The 19,508-nt window shown below is 37.1% G+C and overlaps 2 protein-coding genes across 4 annotated transcripts; both read right to left on the reverse strand.

Moving 5' to 3' along the window:
• Positions 1-442: 442 nt before the first annotated feature.
• LOC306884804 (uncharacterized protein) lies at positions 443-12,216 on the reverse strand. 2 transcript variants are annotated; one of them, XM_079441003.1, is made up of 6 exons: positions 12,094-12,216; positions 9,397-9,525; positions 4,626-6,176; positions 4,084-4,284; positions 1,701-1,896; positions 443-1,621 (listed from the first exon to the last, which is right to left on the reverse strand). In XM_079441003.1, exons 2-6 carry the CDS (start codon positions 9,521-9,523, stop codon positions 1,009-1,011), a joined length of 2,688 nt encoding a protein of 895 aa, XP_079297129.1. In that variant the 5' UTR covers positions 9,524-9,525; positions 12,094-12,216; the 3' UTR covers positions 443-1,008. The 2 variants fall into 2 exon arrangements, with proteins under 2 accessions (XP_079297129.1, XP_079297130.1); XM_079441004.1 differs by lacking the exons at positions 9,397-9,525; positions 12,094-12,216 and adding an exon at positions 8,168-8,334 and having other exon boundaries at positions 484-1,621.
• Positions 12,217-12,516: 300 nt separating this feature from the next.
• Positions 12,517-18,498, reverse strand: LOC306884805 (NADH dehydrogenase [ubiquinone] flavoprotein 1, mitochondrial-like). 2 transcript variants are annotated; one of them, XM_079441005.1, is made up of 11 exons: positions 18,419-18,498; positions 17,283-17,461; positions 17,129-17,211; positions 16,510-16,680; positions 16,149-16,332; positions 15,586-15,775; positions 15,133-15,345; positions 14,865-15,031; positions 13,494-13,575; positions 13,241-13,386; positions 12,517-13,100 (listed from the first exon to the last, which is right to left on the reverse strand). In XM_079441005.1, exons 2-11 carry the CDS (start codon positions 17,454-17,456, stop codon positions 13,023-13,025), a joined length of 1,488 nt encoding a protein of 495 aa, XP_079297131.1. In that variant the 5' UTR covers positions 17,457-17,461; positions 18,419-18,498; the 3' UTR covers positions 12,517-13,022. The 2 variants fall into 2 exon arrangements, with proteins under 2 accessions (XP_079297131.1, XP_079297132.1); XM_079441006.1 differs by having other exon boundaries at positions 18,399-18,485.
• Positions 18,499-19,508: the final 1,010 nt, after the last annotated feature.

A 19,508-nucleotide genomic window follows, 5' to 3' on the forward strand; every position in this document is an offset into this window, starting at 1 on the left:
GTATGATACAGGAAAATATGTAGCTCATACATACAGGGGAAAACACCTACAATTTATTCAGAGGCCCAATTTGATCAAAATATGCCAGTCTATTTGGTGCTGATATTTTTTATAACAGCATAAAATACTACTTGCATGTAATATCAGTTATCACTATTTATTTCCTAATATTATTAATGAGATATTTTAATGTTTAGTTTTATGATCAAAGTCTCATAATCTGAAGGTCGTGAGTTTGAGCCTCACACGGGGCAAGGCAATGTTTTAACTTCTGTAAACAGTTTACAAAGCTTGTCTGTACTTCAAATAGATGAGGACTCCTAGAGAAGTCACCATAACTGATATTTTCACTTTATTCTATTTATAGCTACAGCACAATATAGCTTCACTTCATTTTACTTCGTGTTGCATGAGTAAGGAAACAAAGCATGAACAATCTTATAAAAAAAGCTCAGAATTGTATGGTTTATTTTTTTTATTATTCAAATAATGTACAATTTTTGAATAGCTCTTGAGCCTAAGCAGTTCTGTTTGTATATATTTTTAATTTTATAAAATGATAAAAGAAACCAGGCTCGACACACACACACACAACAGTCTGGTAAATATGCAGACTGTCCCAAAAATGCCCCATTTTCCATTTTAACTCATTCTACATAAAATATTCAATCAGTCAGTTTTTTCTTCTTAGCTAAACTTTGTGTTCATGTTCGGTTTTATATGGCTTATTAAAATTATTAAGAGGTTTCAACTGCAATAAACGATAGGCCTGAAGCATAAATAAAAATAATATTTTTACCTGAAACTAATTACGACTTGCATAAGTGTTGAGTAATATGGACAAAACAGTTCAGGGCCGCTCCCACGAATGATTTCACTGCAGCGCTGCAATTATATTTTGAGTAGAAGCACCAAAAATCTAACATTTAATTACATAAAACTAAAAGTAGAGTTAAATAAGAACAATTAAAACAAAAGGAGGTGGATACTCGTTACTGATTCCACCCTTCAGAACTTCTTCTTTCCATAACCCCGCTTTACCAGTTCAGCCTTCCACATATCAAAGGGTTTTGTTTCGGTCTCCTCACAATACCAGTTGCCAAAATACTGGCGATGAGTTGACATTATTCTCTCTTTATTGCACTTTCTGCACTGGATAGCCTCTGATCTTCGCACATACTTCCTGGTACAAATGCCATCTTTTTCCTTGACCAGTTTTCGCTTCCAGAAGTACTGTGTGGTGTAAGGAACAGGAACCGAATGGCAGCTTGCTGTTGGTGGTGCATCGATCTTTTGTGCAGGTGTTAAAACCACCATCATTTGTTTTGACAGAGAAGGGCTGGAAAACAAAACAGGCAAAGTCAAAAATGAGCCTGACTGAATTTGAGCAAGAGCAGGAGCAGGTTGGTCTGTTGAGGCTACATGTTGTGCTGTGTTGCTGTTTTCCATCACAGTTTCTGGAGGCAAGTTTGAAATGAGAGGCTTGTCATTGCAACTGTACTCCATATTATCCTCTTCCTTTATGAAAGGAACCTTCTCTGGAGCTGTCATTTCTGTCGCCGGTGAGGATGTGATTGGAGGAAAGAGATCTTCCACCTGAAACTGAGCACCTCGGCTTGTGCTGGAAAAGATTGAATGACTCAAATTAATGTTTTTAAAGTGCCTCTTGGAAATACCAAGCTGAAGTATATTTTGCTTACATCGACAGAGAAGCTTCTAACAGTGATGGGATGGGTTGATGTGCGACTGTCCAATCCCCAATGTCCTCTTGTTTGCAGCAGCCCCCACTTTTAGCCACTAGTACATCAGTGGTTTCCATCTGTCTAATGACAAATCTACTGTCTTGGATTGCTTTGCCAGTCTGATGGTACAGGTACTCCAACCCAATCAGTTCACCTGAAAACGAGTTTAAGGGATTTTATTAAAGGGATAGTTCAGATAAATAAGAAAATTCTGTTATAATTAGGCATTCTCATGTTGTTATAAAATTCCTTTCTTGTGTGAAAGACAAAAGAAGCCATTTTTAAGAATGTTGGTTACCAACCAAGTTTTGGTGACAGTTGACTTGCGTTCAGTGTCATTACTGGTAACAAAAAACTAAAGGCTGAAATATATACAGGTCCTTTTCAAAAAATTAGCATATTGTGATAAAGTTCATTATTTTCTGTAATGTACTGATAAACATTAGACTTTCATATATTTTAGATTTATTACAACACAACTGAAGTAGTTCAAGCCTTTTATTGTTTTAATATTGATGATTTTGGCATACAGCTCATGAAAACCCAAAATTCCTATCTCAAAAAATTAGCATATCATGAAAAGGTTCTCTAAACGAGCTATTAACCTAATCATCTGAATCAACTAATTAACTCTAAACACCTGCAAAAGATTCCTGAGGCTTTTAAAAACTCGCAGCCTGGTTCATTACTCAAAACCGCAATCATGGGTAAGACTGCCGACCTGACTGCTGTCCAGAAGGCCATCATTGACACCCTCAAGCAAGAGGGTAAGACACAGAAAGAAATTTCTGAACGAATAGGCTGTTCCCAGAGTGCTGTATCAAGGCACCTCAGTGGGAAGTCTGTGGGAAGGAAAAAGTGTGGCAGAAAACGCAGCACAACGAGAAGAGGTGACCGGACCCTGAGGAAGATTGTGGAGAAGGACCGATTCCAGACCTTGGGGGACCTGTGGAAGCAGTGGACTGAGTCTGGAGTAGAAACATCCAGAGCCACCGTGTACAGGCGTGTGCAGGAAATGGGCTACAGGTGCCGCATTCCTGAGGTCAAGCCACTTTTGAACAGAGAAGCAACACTGGACTGTTGCTCAGTGGTCCAAAGTACTTTTTTCGGATGAAAGCAAATTTTGCATGTCATTCGGAAATCAAGGTGCCAGAGTCTGGAGGAAGACTGGGGAGAGGGAAATGCCAAAATGCCTGAAGTCCAGTGTCAAGTACCCACAGTCAGTGATGGTCTGGGGTGCCATGTCAGCTGCTGGTGTTGGTCCACTGTGTTTTATCAAGGGCAGGGTCAATGCAGCTAGCTATCAGGAGATTTTGGAGCACTTCATGCTTCCATCTGATGAAAAGCTTTATGGAGATGAAGATTTCATTTTTCAGCACGACCTGGCACCTGCTCACAGTGCCAAAACCACTGGTAAATGGTTTACTGACCATGGTATTACTGTGCTCAATTGGCCTGCCAACTCTCCTGACCTAAACCCCATAGAGAATCTGTGGGATATTGTGAAGAGAAAGTTGAGAGACGCAAGACCCAACACTCTGGATGAGCTTAAGGCCGCTATCGAAGCATCCTGGGCCTCCATAACACCTCAGCAGTGCCACAGGCTGATTGCCTCCATGCCACGCCGCATTGAAGCAGTCATTTCTGCAAAAGGATTCCCGACCAAGTATTGAGTGCATAACTGAACATAATTATTTGAAGGTTGACTTTTTTTTTTTGTATTAAAAACACTTTTCTTTTATTGGTCGGATGAAATATGCTAATTTTTTGAGATAGGAATTTTGGGTTTTCATGAGCTGTATGCCAAAATCATCAATATTAAAACAATAAAAGGCTTGAACTACTTCAGTTGTGTTGTAATGAATCTAAAATATATGAAAGTCTAATGTTTATCAGTACATTACAGAAAATAATGAACTTTATCACAATATGCTAATTTTTTTAAAAGGACCTGTATATATAAATAGATTTAAAAACTTTAGCAAAATCTCTCTGCTTTAAGTTACTTTAGGTCAGTGGTCTCAAACGCAATTCCTGAAGTGCTGCAGCTCTGTAGAGTTTAGCTCCAAATCACACCTGTTTGGAAGTTTCTAGTGATCCTGAAGACCCTGATTTGCTGGATCAGATGTGTTTGATTAGGTTTGGAGCTAAACTGTGCAGAGAACTGTGGCTTTTTTCAAAAATGTAAACTAAAATGAAAACATTTAAATGAATAAAAAATACTATAATAGTTTACAAATTATACTAAAATAACCCTGTTTCCATTGTGTAGTGGAACGACATTAGTTTGTATTTTTGGTGAACTGTCCCTTCAGTTATGAGAAAATAATATCTAACTTACCGGTGTATTTACTTGTACTGATAGTAGACACAATCTTCTTTCCAAGCATGTCCTCTCCGAGCTGGTTGACAGCTTGTTGAAGAACCCCACTGCAAGACTGAGGTGTCTGCAGGCCCTCTGAGGCCACAGCAGTCGCTTCATTCCACCTGACCAATCCATCCAAAAACTCAATTTGGAGAAATGTAGAACAAGCTGGCACCCCTGAAATATAATACACAATGCTGTTGCATCTACTAATGTTTCATACTGTGTTCAGACATTGTGCAAACACATCATCCTGCACATAAATATCATCACTCCCATTAAAAACCAATAAAACGGTCATTGCAAGCATTGCAACACTGAGCTACTGCAGTATAGACAGGTATTTCGATTATGGCTATCTAGTTGTGATGTGCCACTTGCAACAGGCACACTGTTGACACAGCATTACAAATGTAGTGCTTTTTGAGCATAAGAGACTAAAAAAAAATCTTAACCCCAAACTTTTTAATGGTAGTGTATGTATTTTTCTTTTTATGATTGACTGATAATTGATTTACCTGGAATGAGCTGGTTCAGATGCTGGTGGAAGGAGTCGATGGAGGTGGAACCTCTGAAACATCTGTAGGTTGGCAGAAGGTGGCTTCCCTTCACTAGTGTCTCAGTCTGCTCATACAGTTGTACACCAAGAGGATCCACTATACACGGCAAATGTTTCTTCAGGGAATTCCATATCTCAGCCATTGTATTGGAACTGAAGAGTGGCACTCCTGATGAGTCCCATCCCGCCTCGCCATCATAGAGCCGAATGAGTGCTGTGATGAGTTCTTCGATCTCCTTTACATCACGCGTGATTCGTCTGCAGTGGAGGGCCAACTCGTTTCTGCTGAGGTGATGCATTAGTTCGTCATCAGAAGGCTGAATGATATCGGAATTGAGCTCGTTATGTTTCGCCTCCTTCAGCTGCTTCAGGTCCTCCTCATCCCATTCGAAAATACAGTGGCCGAGGCGGTCCATGAAGGTTGCGTATATCTGATGGAACTCTGACGTGCAGCCCACAGAAATCCTTCGCATGAACTCAGAGATGTCCAACCTGACTTCCACGTCCTTCCACTCTTTGAATGTTTTTCCGAGAGAGTTGGACCCACAGCAGTCTCCACTCACATACAGAACTTCAGGAGGAGCCTCTGCAGCTTCCTTGTACCTATTTATGACACCAGAGATCATCCCCTCAAGACCAGACTCTTTGTTTTCTGTAAGCACCGACATGATAACCTGCCTGTGTTCATTGGCAACACTGGTCGCCCAAGTTCCTGAGAAGTTCCCGAGACACTTTTTGGTGGAACCCATCTTTAGCACACGACCAAACTGCGAGGTTATGCTTGCCTTGATCTCATTCATTCGGTGAAGTACGTCCAGAGCGAACACTTGCCGCAACCAACAATGTTTGGGAAGGGGAGGCATGCCGGGTGGATCCTGAAACTGTGCAGGATGGGCAAAGCTTCTGCAATCAGTTAGATACTGAATGGTCTTTTGCAGCCAAACCTCAGTGTGATGTTCCTCCAGTTTCTTCTGGATCTGGCTGACACTGGGCCCCAAGTGTCTCTGGCGGTTAAAGTGAACAACCTTCATGTCACAAGCCACCTGTGATGCAAGAATGCAAGGGAACTGGACTCTATGACCAATATCAAGTTGTGAGACTACATCATGACTCCAGCTAATCCATTTCCGCTTGCATTTCCCACAAACCAGACACTCGGATGCCATGAAGTATGACCCTTCCATGTCGACTACCTGCCTGAGCTCCTGATGCAGGCCTGCTGATGTGAGCTCTTCCGTCAGGCAGTCTGAACGTGGACAGATAACTTTCACGTTCCACAGCTTTTGTGGCATCCAGAGAAACAATGCATGCCCAAAGTAGCATCCCATCTCTGGCTCTTCAGTTAAGGTAAGAGGTGGGAACGGTGGGTACCACCACATCCTATCCACCCTAGCATAGTCCATTTCAGGCTGCATCTCTGGAGACCACCTGAACAGGGCCTTTGACACCCAGGTATAATCGGAAGGGGGCAAAGTGTGAATCCATCCCAAAGGAAGACAAATTATTTTACCTAAAACAATAAATACGATTAATTATTCATGAACAAAAATTCAAAAAAGAAGCAGAACCGGTAACACTTTAGAATACTGTTCCATCATTAATAAATAACTACACAAGAACACATGAGTAACGCAATATTATCACTCTAGTAACTACTTGTAGCTAACAAGAAACTCTGATTAATGAATTAAGTAACAGAGCTTAGTCGAACGTGGTAGTTCACTGTTAGCTAATCAGTGTTAGCTAATAACAACAATTGTTTCATACCTCTCCAAGAACTACTTAGAATTACTGTATACAGGTTCATAATTAATATGAATAATGCATAGTGTATAATTAATTCTAAAGTGAAGGTCATGGTAACCCACTAGTAATGACTCAAGTATTACCAACTTCTTCAGAAGGAATTGCTAATTATTTGGAACAGTATTCTAAAGTGAATAACACGATAATTCACTAGTAATGACTGAAATCATTGTAAGCTTTTGAAGGTTTCATAAAGCATTGGATAGTAATTATTCAGGTGTTACTACATCCTTCTAAAGGAATTACTCATTTTTGGATCAGTAATCTAATGTGAAGATCGTGATAACTCCCTAGTAATTACTGAAGTCATTGTAAACTTCTGAGGTTTTTGTAAGGTTCTGGTTAATCATTCATTTCGCTAGATTTGGTAACACTTCATTACTAGTGGGTTACCGTGATCTTCACTTTAGAATACTGATCCAAATAATTAGTAATTCCTTTAGAAGTATGTAGTAACACTAGAGTCATTACGATCCAAAACCTTACATATATCTCAAAAGCTCACAATGACATCAGTCAATATTAGGGAGTTATGATGTCTTTCACTTTAGAAAACTGATCCAAGCAATTAGTATTTCTTTTAGAAGAATTTGATAGTACTTGAATCATTACCAGCGGGTTACCATGATTTTCACTGTAGAATTAATTATACATTATACATAGGGTTGGGTATCGAGTTCGATACTTTTTAGGCACCGACCGAATTGCCTCGATACCACAGAGTATCGAAAAACGTCTTGCCGTTCGGTACCAAATTTCTATACCTAAGGGGTTAATCTCATTAACGTCAGTGAGCCAATAAGCCTGCAGCACTAGGTGTGTTTGACAGTGTTGGGGAAAGTTACTTTTAAAAGTAATGCATTACAATATTGCGTTACTCCCTAAAAAAGTAACTAATTATGTTACTTAGCTACTTTTTATGGAAAGTAATGCGTTACATTACTTTTGCGTTACTTTTTAAATATGAGCAGGGCTTGATTGTTTTTAATAAGAAGTTCTATTTATAGCAAACGTAAAAGCCCTTTCACACCAAAAAGTGTGATGAATAAACCTCAGGCTGAAGGAAAAGTAAATTGACGTCTGTAAAGGAGAACGCAGGAGAAGAAGGTTCAACACTCTTCAGCAATAAAAAAACCATCAAGCACAATTGTTAGTTTATCTAAAGTCATTTTTGCTTATTAGTATGGTTGAACTGGATCATCAAAGGTCAGCAGCAAAGACATCGGTTAATAAAATGGGATTAGATTCATTTGTGTTGTTTTAACATTTAATTATTGCAGGTTTGCGTCATATTCTGAGTTTGCATTTCACTGTTTTAATTCATTTTGATGAATAATAAATCTGTTTTTTGCGAGTGGAATGAATTAATGCACATTCACATTTAATCTGGAACTACAGTAACAGCATGTTCACAGCGCACTCACAGTCAATAAATGGGAAAAAGTAACTGGCGTTACTTTTTTGAAAAAGTAACTCAGATATTTTCTTGTAAATTAAAAAGTAATGCGTTACTTTACTAGTTACTTGCAAAAAGTAATATTATTACGTAACTCGCGTTACTTGTAATGCATTACCCCCAACACTGGTGTTTGACTAGAAGTGACGCGGTGCTGATTGAACAGTGTTTGACCTCCGCGAGAGCAATTCGAAAGTGTATGGAGCAGTCTGCTCTCTATATCGCGCAGTTTCGCTTACTTGACACAGACTGAAGCTCGCGTGACATTTCAGCGTCTGTCGTCTCACTAAATGAGGACATAAACACATGAACAACAGCTCCAGAACTGCTCTGAGAGTCACTTCATGAGCATTTTAACCTTTGATTTGAGTAAAACTTGCGTCATATCATATACACACAGAACTGTGAAGGTATTCCCGGAAACCCGTCAAAATAAAAGTTCGGATTAACTCGGAAGACACTGCGGCAGAAATATATTAATATTGTTCAGCAGAGTGTACATACTGCTACTACTAGGCTACTATTAAAATTATTAAAACTCTTATGTTTTAATTAATGATCACACAACATTTCTTCCATGTTTTAATTTCAATAGTAAAATTTTGTTTGCAAGTTTTATTTTCAATAATTTACAAGAAAAATGAAATTAATGTTTTATGCCTTCATTTGAAAACCAGATACAGAACACAGAAATTCTGAGGAAAAAGAAAACATTTCATAAGGCTGTTTTAAGAATACATTTGAATAAACTAAGTAGTTTTTATGCATTCAAATAATTAGACATACTACTACATAGAATTTAATAACAATAAAACATATGGTGAAAGAAAATAAAACATCCACTTATGAAAGTGGATAAAGATTTTAAATTTCTTTAACAACCTAGAATAAATGAATAGAAATGATGATTCTGTCTGAGCTATGCGTTTTAAAACGAGCACGCACTAGTGTAAACTGAGAACTATTTGAGCTTTATTAAAATTATTTGTACTGATTTATTGTTGGCTATATTTTGTTCCTTTGTGCAGTGGCTCAGGAGATGAGTCTTTGAGTCTGTATACATGTCAACAAGCTGAAAAAAATAAAACCAAAGTTTTTTGAGATAATGTAATCTTGTTAAAACTGTTTTCATAAAATTGGTATCGAAAAAAGTATCATTCAGGAACCTGTATCGAACTCAAGGTATCGGTATCGATATCAAACATTTTTGAACGATACCCAGCCCTAATTATAGATAATTCACATTAATTATGAACCTGTATGCAGTAGTTCTTAGTGGTTCCCCAGGATATATGAAAAAAACTGTAGTTATTGATTAGCTAATAGTGAACTTCCAGTTTCACCCGAGCGCTATTACTTACTAAATCGTTAATCAGAGTTTCTTGTTAGTTAATAGTAGTTACAAGAATGTTAATAGTGCATTAATCATTTATTCGAAAGTGTTAACGCAGAACCTTTAGATACTTACTATGTACTTGTGACAGGAGCAGCTCAGAAGTTTGTTCAGGCGTGCAACACTGACCTCCGGACACATCCTTTGCTTTCAAGATAGGCAAAGAATTGCTTTGTTCCCTATCTGATCTGCTTGGCTTCATGACTTGAACAATGAAATAAAAAGAAACCACTCTTATAAGTAAAATAATGCCAGTGTTGATTTGCTGGAATCAGAGTGTTGCCCTTACAAAAAAATAACCTACACACCACATACCTGCACATTCCTACAGGATCCCACAGGATTTTCGTGACCATTTTCATGTAGGACTCCTGCAGGAATGTGCCCTGTCCTGTAGGATTTCTATTCAGTCCTACAGGACTCCTGCGGGAATGTGCCCTGTCCTGTAGGATTTCTATTCAGTCCTACAGGACTCCTGCGGGAATGTGCCCTGTCCTGTAGGATTTCTATTCAGTCCTACAGGACTCCTGCGGGAATGTGCCCTGTCCTGTAGGATTTCTATTCAGTCCTACAGGACTCCTGCGGGAATGTGCCCTGTCCTGTAGGATATTTATTCAGTCCTACAGGACTCCTGTGGGAATGTGCCCTGTCCTGTAGGATATTTATTCAGTCCTACAGGACTCCTGCGGGAATGTGCCCTGTCCTGTAGGATTTTTATTCAGTCCTACAGGACTTCTGCAGGATCCCTGCACATAAAACCAAAATCCTACAGGATTTTTTGGTAAGGGTGATACTGGTAATTCACAGTTATGTTGATAAGACAACAGTGAATGTATATCATTTAACAAAAACAACAGCCTCACATTGTTAATGACTCTTTATAGGAGCAAATGTCTGGTAATTAATCAATTTCAAATTGAAGTTGAGCACATGACAGCTTCATTTTTAAAGCATGTTCTATCAATTAAAACTAAAATCACAAAACGGATTTGTGTGATTTTATTTTATAGCAATAACCATTAACTAAATATTATCAAAATTAAAAAGGGTGACTCTTCAAGGTCAAACTTCATTCTAAAATCACAAGAAAAAAAAGAAATTTAGTTCATTGAAAGAAAAAGAAGCCTAGACTTTTAGATTATGACATTATTTTCATGACAATTAAGCACAAAAAAACGGCATCATGGTAGTATAGAGCTTGGCAAACTACGTCACGCCGCGTCAGATTCCGCCATGTTTTATGTAACGCTCAGGAGCACACATGCAAATCACCACAGAAAAAAGCCGACCGTTTACTATGAATATTTTTTTGAAAACCATCTTACATACTCTTAGAATAAAACGGACTAATAAGTAAATCTCTTTAAATAAAAAAATCTCTCTGTGGTTTGTCTGAGAGGCTGCATATATTCATTATTCAGTCTCCTTCACTGCAGTGGTACTGATATAAGATAACTGCTAAAACACTTTGATTAGCGCAACAAAACCATGCCTATTTTTTAAAGGGGATAATACATAGCTAGATCTTAAACAGTGGATCGTTTAGCATTGTTATATATCACAATATTGCCCAGTAAATCTGCTCAGTGTAAAGAATTAAGCCATTATAGAGGTAACAGAACTTACTACAAGCTGCTTTGAATCGATGTTTATTGTGGATGCTGTGCAAATAAATAATGAACCAAGTTGAAGATTCCTTATTATTAGAGATGCCGAACAATAATAAACGATCAAATAAATGATGAATGAAACTTAATCCTTACAAACAAGTGGCCTGGGATCAAAGAGCTGCCACAGATAATATTTCCATGTATGATTTTGTTTTATTTGTAGTGTGAGGGCGAGCAGTTTAAGGCAAATCACTGTATATTAAATCTACAGAGATCAATTATTAAGCCATATCTTATTTGAGTTGTTACCGAGTTTCAGTTTAACTTTCATCCGAGTGTGAATATAGACATTATAGGCTATTATTTTATGTTTATGTGATTCAACTTAAGATCGCGTTGAATGATTGACGCTTACTGTATCAACAGCGTTAATCAAAAGCAGAGGTATTTCATGCAGATATTGATAAGGGCTAACTTATGGCATCTATTAATGTCTGCAGGAAATACCTCTGCTTTTTCAGCTTTCTAAGGCTGAAAAAAGCACGTTTTTCACACCGGCTGTGCAAAGGGCTATGGCAAATGATGTAAAGTGAGCCTTAACCACTCCAACGCGATCTTAAGTAGAATAATAGAAACATTAAATAATATCAACGTCTATATTCACTATATTATCCAGTCTCCGCGGTAGCTCCCTTTACCTAAATTCCCAGAATGCATTGCTGCTGTGAAGACACATTCCCAGACTCATTCAAAACTATTCAGCATAGAATTGATTTAATGATATACAGTTAAAAACTACTGTTTTTGTTATTGAAACTGTGAGTAAAATTTTAAAAGTAAAATGTCCAGATAACGTTACCGGTTCTGGGGGAATAACGCTTCATTTTACTGGAAACAAAATGGTAATGGGCTTATTAATATGAAGGCTTTTTTTTTTTTTTTTGGAAAACTACATTTTTTGACAAGCTTTGCGACATTCACCAAAAGGTTGTAATATGTTCTAGTTCTCATATATTCAACAACGACCATCATCAATATTACTTTTGCAATTTACATCAAGAGTCGCCCGTCATCTCAAGTCAGGAAGCGCGCCTGACGACTTCAGCATGTCTATAGTAACAGACGAGTATCTCAGTAAGTAATGAGGAACAGATCAACTTACCTTTAAAACACGACAAAAAAAGCACAAATGTCAAATCGAGGTTATCCAAAAGCTGAAGCCTTTATCTGATGTTTCTTAGGTCAACTTCGAAACAAGCGGGTCGTTTCGATAGCGAACGGCGGCGTTGATTGGCTGATTTTCTGATCTTGTGATTGGCTCATTTCTAATTGAATTTTTTTTTTTTAAACAAAAAAAAAAAAAAAACCTCTTATTTTCATGCTTAGAAAATCAGCGAAATCTGTTTACGTCCAATGCTACAAGAATATATTTTTCGTATTTTGGAGACTTTTGAACAAAAGCATAATTAAGAACTAGTGGAAAACACATAAATTGATTGGTCAAAAAGTGTGTGAACACTATATATAAACAGCAAGATTTCATATAATGAATAGTTCTATTAATATCATAACAGGACTAAACATAACGGTTCTAAAACAGATCTTTATATTGCGTTCTCCCATTTCAAGCAGTTCATGATCAAACACAACACATTCTCCTCTAACCCCAGATTAACAAACACTGTTTTAAAGTCTAGGCTGTTTACTTTCACAAATAAGTGTTTATACAGAGTAAGATTTTCTTATCAAGAAAAACAGCATTAAAATCATAATGGGATTTAACAATTACATCAACCATAACTCACTACAAGTTACTGTAAATGAGTGCTGCATCTGCTCAAACAGTTTTCACTCTTTTTTTAATGTGTCACAAGTCATCCACAATCAGAAGTATGATGTTGAATCAATCACCATGGTTATTTTAAGGTTTAAAGGATTTGGTGACTAATATTTAATGTCCCTGATATAATGTAAGAAAAACAAAAGGAGGATGCCAGCAGTTCTCATATCAGTGAGCGAGAGATCCTGTCAGTTTTGCTTAAATAACTATAAGTGACAGGATGAGCCAGAAAGGACCCAAATATGAAGCTTTCAAGCACGTGCCTGCTGTTTCTCTTTAAAGTCTGTGATTCTGCTCTCCATTAAAGGGCGGAAGTGACGGATCAATCCCTGAGAACAAAAAATATAAATGTTATAAATTTTCAATTGTTTAGATTAATCATGGATATATTTTAAAATAATTTATTTAAATCAAATTATCTACTGATTCTAAAAATTTGATTGATTGATTAAAAATATTCTGCCTTTACCTGAACTGGCCATGCAGCTCCATCTCCCAAAGCGCAGATGGTGTGGCCCTCAATCTGTTTGCTGATCTCCCAGATCATGTCAATCTCTGCTGACTGTGCATCGCCTTTTACAAAGCGCCACATCATCTTATTCATCCAGTCCACTCCTGAAAGGCACAGAAAAGTCAGACTAGTAAATATTCACTGTAATGTAACATAAAATACAAGTAAATACTGACAAATGTATGTTACATGTATTTGCACTAATTCTTACCCTCTCTGCAAGGAGTGCACTGGCCACAGCTCTCGTGCTTGTAGAATTCAATCAAGCGGGCAATAGCTCGAATAACATCAGTCTGTGAAGAGAAAAACTTGTGAGATCAAATCGCCAAACAGATCTTTAAAAAAAAAAAGAATCTCGCAAATGTAGAACATTCCAATAGTTAAAAATGCTAAGGCCCCATTTGCATTAGTGCGTTTTCGTTTTAAAATGACGTTTTAGAATGAAAACGATCCTTGTTTACACTGGAGTTTCAGAAACGATCTCCGTTTACACTACGCAACCGAAAACGCACGTCACATGACCATTCATATAGGTAGATTCCCTATTATTTAGATGGCGGACACGTCTACGTGCTTGGAGCAGTTGAATGGGGAATCTACCTATACATATCTATAGGTACAACAATGATCATGATGTTATTGTTTACACGTTCGTCAAGGATATGCAGAACAAATCTGGGCAGCCACGCCATTGTTTACAAAAGTCTCCGTTTTGGTCCGTTTACACTGAAACGCAACCCCGGAGTTTTCAAACTAAAACGGGGTCTGCAGCGTTTTCAAAAGTCTCCGTTTTCGAAAACACCATAGTAGTGTAAACGATAGGTGTAACCATAGCTAAAGTTATGCGTTTTAAAACGAAAACACACTAGTGTAAACAGGGTCTCAGTCTAGAAAAGGGGAGAAAAATAGTGTTTCAAAGTGTGCTATTTTTAGCGCCGTCAAACTATTTACAATTTTGATCTAATTAATTACATGACGTGCCAATTAATCAATCACAAATTATTTGCAAATCAATTTGAAAATAATTGCAAAAAGATTATTTTTGTAATTATTTGCAAATATTGTTTAAAGTCATTATTGTGTTAAAAGAGAAAAGCAATTGAATGGACATTACAATAAAGTAGAATCATTTTGATTCAACACACATTTTGTTATGTGGCCATAACAGGCTGAATCTGTTTTTTTAAAAATGAATTGGGTTTTAAAATTGAATACTGAATTATGTTTAAGCAACTAGGTGGCGACAAGTCACTGTCAGATTCAGCAGATTCATGCAAAAACACAGCAAACGATTGTCTTTATGAATTGGTAATTAAAAACAACAGAACTCTTGCTCCTGTGATACTGTTAAGGTACGTCATATGACATAAATACAAGACAAAGGCCCATACAGAGACAATTTTTGCCCTCATATCTTGAATTTTAGGGGTGTATAACTGCATTCTCCTACACTACATAACGCAGTCAGTCATCATTCTGCATTCTGTTCATCAGCAATTGCATGCGATGTAAAAAGATAATTAAACACAATTAAATTAACGTGTTAAATCAACAGCTCTAGTTATTTTACTAATCGACTTACTGATTTATCCATGACAATAAGTGCAGCTGTACCAAGACCAGTCTGAGCCTGAATGAGGGCATCAAAATCCATGAGAACAGTGTCGCACACATGACGTGGGATTAGGGGCGTGGAAGACCCACCAGGAATAACACACAGGAGATTATCCCAACCACCCCGGACACCACCTAAAGAGATCATATCAATTAATAATCTCAATAATCTTCAAGATTGGACCATGATTAGACCATGAACTAACATTTCCGTGTACGGATGGAATGAGGTGTACCTGCATGTCTTTCAATCAGCTCTTTCAGGGGAATGGACATCTCTTCTTCCACCGTGCAGGGGTTGTTGACATGGCCTGAAATGTTGAAGAGCTTCGTGCCAGAGTTTCTCTCTCTGCCGAAACTCAGAAACCACGTGCCGCCACGACGGCAGATGGTTGGTGCGACAGCTACCGTCTCAACATTGGCAACAGTTGTTGGACAGCCAAACACACCTGCAGCAGGAGCATGTCAAATTTATCACTGATCACTTTAAGTAAAATAAAATAGATCACATTAAAAACATGTCACATTTATAACAGAATGTATATATATATATATATATATATATATATATATATATATACACACACATTTAATAACACATCACTTATACAAAATAAAATAACTAAAATATGCTATCAATAATAAATTAAAAAAATATATAATATATAAATGGTTTGTTTCTGACTTACCCACGTCAGCAGGGAAAGGGGGTTTCAGACGAGGTTTTCCCTGTTTTCCCTCGATGGACTCGATCAGAGCCGTCTCCTCTCCACAGATGTAGGCCCCTGCACCGCGCATCACAAACACGTCAAAGTCAAAACCCGAGCCGCACGCGTTCCTGCCAATCAGCCCTGCTGCATAGGCCTCGTTAATGGCCACCTGAGAGAAAGCACGCATAAACACGAGGACAAAATATTACTTCCCCTTAACTACTGTGTAGAAGATTTGACATACAATCAATTCTAATAATGTTTGACAACACTAATAAGCAAAAAAAATACATACCACATTACAAGAATTAGGTAATAAATAACCATCTTTAAATACACCATTTGTGAATATTTTTTATTACTGAACTAAAAGTATTTAAACCTTTAGATTAAGATTATATTTAAACAAATATTTTAAATAATATATAATTTATAATATTTGTTATACATAGTGCAAACGGAGTAATCTACTGTACTATTCAAAAGTTATTATATATATATATATATATATATATATATAAAAAACATCCTTTCTTTTTCACCTGCAGGTTGGATGACTCATTGTAGAACTCTCCACGGATGTAGATGTAGGCTGCACGTGCTCCCATGGCCCTGCCAGCCACCAGACAGCCCTCAATCAGCTTATGAGGATCATTACGCATGATCTCTCTGTCCTTGCAGGTACCAGGCTCTCCTTCGTCAGCATTCACCACCAGATATTTAGGCCTGCGATGGTGAAAAAAGAGCCTCATTTGCAAAGTCAGGTGACCGGGTGTGTCCTTAGCTGATGTGGGGTCTGATCACATTCCGGGGGGGTTGGTGCGACCTCACCAGTTGCACCGCCCTAAGGACAGCCCTGCTTGTGACATATGGAACCCATTAATTGTTGAGATGCCAACCTACCTGCCGTCACTGGGCTTGTTCATGAAGCTCCACTTCATCCCTGTGGGGAATCCAGCACCTCCTCGGCCACGCAGCCCTGAGACCTTAATCTCATTCAGGATCCAGTCCACTCCTTTATCCAAAATCTCCTTGGTCTTGTACCAGTCACCTCTCCTCAGGGCACCCTTCAGCCTGAGATGTACATGTTTGTAAATATATATGTGTGTGTGTGACATTAATAGTAAATAAATAATTTTGACTGCACTTACAATGAATAATAATACATTACAATTTCAATTGTTTAGATAATAAAGCCAAAACTAGAAAATACACAAATCATGGAAGTTTACTTTTTCTCAGAATTCTGAGTTTACATCTTACAAATACACAATTCTGAGGAAAACAATAGTCTGAGTGTAAGACATGAACCAGCAATTCTGAGAAAGTATGAATTTTGAGATATAAACTTGCAATTAAATGTAAAAAATGTTTGAACTGTAGATAAAAAAAAAACTTTTTTTATTCCGTGGTTAAATTAAGCTACTAAACCAAACAGGGAACATTCAAGAAAAAGTTTATGTACTGTCTTTAGATATAATTCGTAATACGATTTTTTTTTTTTTTTCTTTTTTTTTTTTACCTCCAGTCGTGTCGCCCATAAAGGTTAGTGAATATTCTGTCCTGGTCAGCTAAAGGTCCAAATTTGGTCTTCTTTGGTGTTTCCTAGGGGACACACACTGATTATAGCCATTGATCATCAATTATGCAGACAGTGGATTTGAGTAACAAGTCACCTGTTGAGCTGTGCTGCTGTTGTACCGCACCAGTGTCATGGAGTTTGGAGGAGAAGCGGTGTTGGTGGCTACAGCAGTGCGTGATGCACCAGATGCAGCCACAGCAACCGGGACACGTGAAGCCCCGGTGGTCAGAACCCGGCTAAGAATGGGACACCCGAGACAGGACAACATCTTATCTGAAAGAGAATAGTGATACAGTAAACATGAAAGCATTGTTGTACCACATGGTGCAGTTTAATAACGACTCCAGTGAGTCCAATCCTAATGACCGGCTATTATTAACTAAAACTGAAACTATTAAAAAACTATTTTAGTTTTTGGCAATTAAAATAAAGCTAAGGTTTATTAAATATAAATATTAGATGAAACACTTCTGAAAAAATCTATATGACAACTAGAATTGTTGCCTAGTCAAATAACTGTTTACCATGAAATACTAAAAATATATATATATATATTAAATAAATAATACATAATAAAAAACATATAACGAAATTACTAATTATTAAAATATATATGTTTTATAATTCCGTATATTTTATATAGTAATTACATATATATATAAATAAAAGGATTTCCGTTGTTATTGTTGCATTGAGTGTTTACAAAATCAAATGTTTGCACGTTTGTTAGGCACATGACTGGAGGGAAGAACTAAACATCCCAAAAATAATAGTAGCATATCAAATAAATTCACAACACAAACTTTTGAGGTTCAACACTATAACATAATCCATAAATGAACTAAAAAGCCCTAAAAATGCATCAAAACGTCAGACAAATTTAATGAAGGGAACAGTTACGCAAGGCAAGAAGAGACGTAAAGTATAAGCAGCGGCAATAAACACACATCCATATAGATCATAAACGGCCTCCATATGATAGATTATAGCATAAACACACAAGTCAAACTCTTTCAGACATTGTCCAGTAAGTTAAACGGTTGTAAATGGACTCGTCCCGCAGTGACCTCCATAACTTGCTCATGACATTTGAGGGACTGCGGCATTGTACAACGTTAATGTGCGGATTTATTTACAGAAGGTATATGAGATTGTCAAAAAAATGTGAAACTGTCAAAACATTGATTTGCAAACAGATAAATCAACTGACAGCGCGGAGCCGCTGCTTACCTTCGTGATCTCCCTGGATCAGCGTTATAAAATATACAGCGGAAGGAATATAGCGACCGACCCGGATGTAATAACGGCTTTGACCTGTAACGCGTGGAGGCGCTGTTGCACAGAAAGCCTTCAAATACCAATGTTAAATCAACATTCCTTCAATGGTACTGATGTTAATGAAAGACTTTAATATCCCAACTTGCTGATGACACATTTTTTCTTGATAATAGTTCTTCTGAGGTAGCTCTCTGGCTTTGAATATCATTAATAATTTTTCTAAATTCTCTGGATTGAATTGAACTGTGTCCTACAGCTGTGTGTAATATTCATGTTTAAAGTATGGTAAACTATGTGGGAATCAAAGTCTCTAAAAATACTGAAAATCTCATTTTATACCTGTTATCGAAAAAAATGCAAAACTCGTGGTTAGTGAGAGAATTAATTCTAGTAAGAATTCTCTTTCTTCAATTAGTGCCCCAAAGAATAGGCTATAGGCTCACACGTGGATAAAATACTCTTTCATTTCACATGGAGAAACAAACCTCATAAAACAAAATAAAAAGTGTCATTGTTTAAAATCTGATGGTGTTCTTAATTTTACAATTTTCAACTGTAATTTCAACAAATTAAAAAAATTAAGTGGCTTAAAAAAAAGAATATTTTCAATATTGTCCCGTATCATTTATTTAATAAAACCTTTTTTTTTTGTAGCAATGTCCTTATATTACCAGCCAACTTCCTATTGCGTTGGCCAATTATCACCTATAGCAGGTGTTCATCAGGTAATATCACTCACAATACAAAAGCACCCTCACTTTATTACAAAATATGTTGTTGTTTTTTTTGTTTTTTGTAAAATAATTTAATGTAATTAAGGCTATACCCAGTGACATAAATAATGTAACCAAATTCTCAGATGTAAATATTAACAATACAAACCTACAAAATCCAACTTTTTGGAAAAGGTCTCTCTTTTTTACAAAGGTGTTAAAGTTTTATAAGAAACTCCTTTAATGTTGGATCCAATCCTCCATTTAAATCAAAATGTCTTAATCATTGTTTATCTCGTCATAGCATTTTGGACCATATAAATATGTTA

The sequence above is a fragment of the Barbus barbus genome (genome assembly GCF_936440315.1).
Source record: "Barbus barbus genome assembly, chromosome: 19".
Lineage (NCBI taxonomy): Eukaryota > Metazoa > Chordata > Actinopteri > Cypriniformes > Cyprinidae > Barbus > Barbus barbus.

Coding starts and splice junctions, on each gene's coding strand:
- LOC306884804 (XM_079441003.1), bottom strand. CDS start 9,523: ATGAAGCCAAGCAGATCAGATAGGGAACAAAGCAATTCTTTGCCTATC. Junction 4,285..4,625: donor TCTGAACCAGCTCATTCCAG/GTAAATCAATTA, acceptor ATTATATTTCAG/GGGTGCCAGCTTGTTCTACA. Junction 1,897..4,083: donor CAGTACAAGTAAATACACCG/GTAAGTTAGATA, acceptor ACTCGTTTTCAG/GTGAACTGATTGGGTTGGAG.
- LOC306884805 (XM_079441005.1), bottom strand. CDS start 17,456: ATGTTGTCCTGTCTCGGGTGTCCCATTCTTAGCCGGGTTCTGACCACC. Junction 15,032..15,132: donor GCTGATTGAAAGACATGCAG/GTACACCTCATT, acceptor TGATCTCTTTAG/GTGGTGTCCGGGGTGGTTGG. Junction 13,101..13,240: donor GAGCTGCATGGCCAGTTCAG/GTAAAGGCAGAA, acceptor TTTTGTTCTCAG/GGATTGATCCGTCACTTCCG.